The sequence below is a fragment of the Hordeum vulgare genome, chromosome 3H (assembly GCF_904849725.1).
Source record: "Hordeum vulgare subsp. vulgare chromosome 3H, MorexV3_pseudomolecules_assembly, whole genome shotgun sequence".
NCBI classification, from domain to species: domain Eukaryota; kingdom Viridiplantae; phylum Streptophyta; class Magnoliopsida; order Poales; family Poaceae; genus Hordeum; species Hordeum vulgare.
The window spans coordinates 87,721,711-87,724,071 of record NC_058520.1 but is presented as its reverse complement, the minus strand read 5'-3'; the positions used below and the strand labels follow the sequence as shown (position 1 = coordinate 87,724,071).

General features: G+C 53.6%; 1 protein-coding gene across 1 annotated transcript; it reads left to right on the top strand.

Annotated features, from left to right (window-relative positions):
• The first annotated feature begins 1,278 nt into the window (after nt 1–1,278).
• Nucleotides 1,279–1,863, top strand: LOC123441528 (ethylene-responsive transcription factor ERF010-like). The gene has a single exon (XM_045117925.1). It carries the CDS (start codon nt 1,279–1,281, stop codon nt 1,861–1,863), a length of 585 nt encoding a protein of 194 aa, XP_044973860.1.
• The last annotated feature ends 498 nt before the right edge of the window (nt 1,864–2,361 follow it).

Sequence of the window (2,361 nt, the reverse complement as noted above, 5' to 3'; positions counted from 1 at the left end):
TATCTCACGATTAGGTCCTCAGACACCAATTGTATTGCTTTGTTAGAGGAGAATATGAGAGGGGATAGAGTTCCTCACGAGTAGGGTCCACAAGCGACACGGAAAAAATATAGAACAATTCCACAGAACCAACGGATGTCATAGGCTTGAAGACCAGTTCATGGACGAGGGGGTGCTAAGCACGTCGCCCCCTCGATCATGGGATGGGCCGAGGACCCACACACACTTGACAAGTGGGCCATGTTTTCCAAGCCCCATGGCGTACTCCTGATAGGAGTTCACACATACTTTATGGCACATTTGAATCATTGGCATGTTGATATCTTGGTGCAACCGAACCTACATGTAACCCTAGGTACGTGTGGTGTCTATATAATCCAAGGGGTTTAGTCCGTAAGGTTAGAGACACATTCACATATGATATCGAGCTAGATCATCCTATCTTTATATCCCATCCACAATAATACAATAGAAGCAATATGTAGAGTTCTACCTCTTCAAGAGGATACAGATCTGGGTAAAATATCGTATCCCACTTTGTGTTTACCATATAGACAAGATCAACAACTCAGGACCCCCTGCTGAGAGCCGCCAGATTCAACTTGGACACCAGGCTAAGAGTAGTCAAGGAAAAGGGAGAGACACATGCCCGAGACAACCTCGCCCCACAACATTACGTCCAATAAGAGCATCTCTAATAGATGGTCCAAATGTAAAAGTAACTAACTTTTAGACCGTATGAGGCCAAAAACGCAGCTCCAACAGACGGTCCATATGTAAAAAAATTTGGACCACGGCCTCCTCGTGATGTAAAATGCAACACCTCGTGGTGCAAATTTACGTCACGAGATGCATCTGGTCCAAAACCAGCCGCCGCCCACGAACGCCCAACCGCCACTTCATTTCCTTTCCCATCCGCCCGCCCGCGACCTCCCACCGGTCCGCCGCCGCCCCCCTGCCGCTGCCACAACCCGCTGCTGTTTCCACGCTGCCCCGCCGCCCGCCCGCCACGGATCCGACCGCGGCCGCCGCGCACGCCCTCGCCCCGTCCGCCCCGCCCTGTCCGTCCGCCGCAACTCCGCCCGGCCCCGGCCCGCCCGCCGTAGCTCCGACCCGCCCCGTCCGCCGCCCCTGAGCTCCGCCCCGCCCGACTCTGTCCCTACCGCCCCGCAGCTCCGCCCCGCTCGGCTCCGTCCGCCACCGCCCCGCAGCTCCGCCCCACCCGGCTCCGTCCGCCACCGCTCTGGCCGCACGCCGCCGCCGCTCCACCGCTCTCCAATGGCGCCGAAGAAGACGCCGAAGGTCAAGTCGGGCTTCTTCGGCGTGAGGCAGAAGCCCTCCGGTAACTGGGGAGTGGAGTACTCTGATGCTGGGAGGCGTTGGTGGATGGGCACGTACCCCTTAGCCCACGAGGCCGCGCGTGCCTACGACATGGCGGTGTGGTATGCCGAGAGGCCTCGGGAGCACCTCAACATCCCAGAGATCGAGAGTCAGGTGGAAGCGGAGATGCTTGTGCCGCAAGGCATCAAGATGAAGGAGATCACGACGAAGAATAAGACGACGAAGAAGCCGTCGGTTGTCGTCAATGCGGGCGAGACCGACGAGGAGGCGATGGCGAGGTTTTCTCGGGAGCATCCAAAGTACGTCCAGGCTGAGTTGGAGCACTACTGGAAGCGTGAGGCGGAGCATAAGAAGAAGGAGGACGAGGCCGACCCCTCGACGGTGATCCCCATCGAGTCCTCTTTCGAGGAGGACTGGACAGATTTCTCGGAGGAGAAGGAGGAGGAGGGTTGCGATGACCCGAAGAAGGAGGAGTTCTGGGAGCAGTTCCGCAGCTCCGACGATGAGGAGTACTTTATCTAGTAGTTTGAAGTAGTAGTTGAAGTTCATGTATGAAACTATGTTGAATTTGATGTTTGAACTATGTTGAATGGACTAGTAGTTTGTCGTTTTAAGAAATTTTACATCTTCATTTTGGACCATCTATTGAAGTTGCTCTTTTGGACCATCAATTTTGACCATCTGTTGAAGTTGAGCTTTTTTCGAAGCTCCAAAACACACTTTTTGACGGTCCAAATTTTACATCTTCGGTTTTGAATCGCTAAATTTTGAACCATCTATTTGAAGATGCTCTAAGGTTGCCACCGGTCTCCCCTCCCTCTAGGTCCTCTTGCTGCAGACCGAGGAGCACAACCCATGTCGGCAATCAGATCCTTTGACCCTAATAATCTCCGACGGCTATTGAAGGCCCATAAATTTGCTATCCCATCTATGCAATTGTGATAAAACACAATACATGCATGCGTGTCATCGGGCCAGTAAGAAAGAAAGTTCGAGCAACTGTACCTCCTAGGGATATCA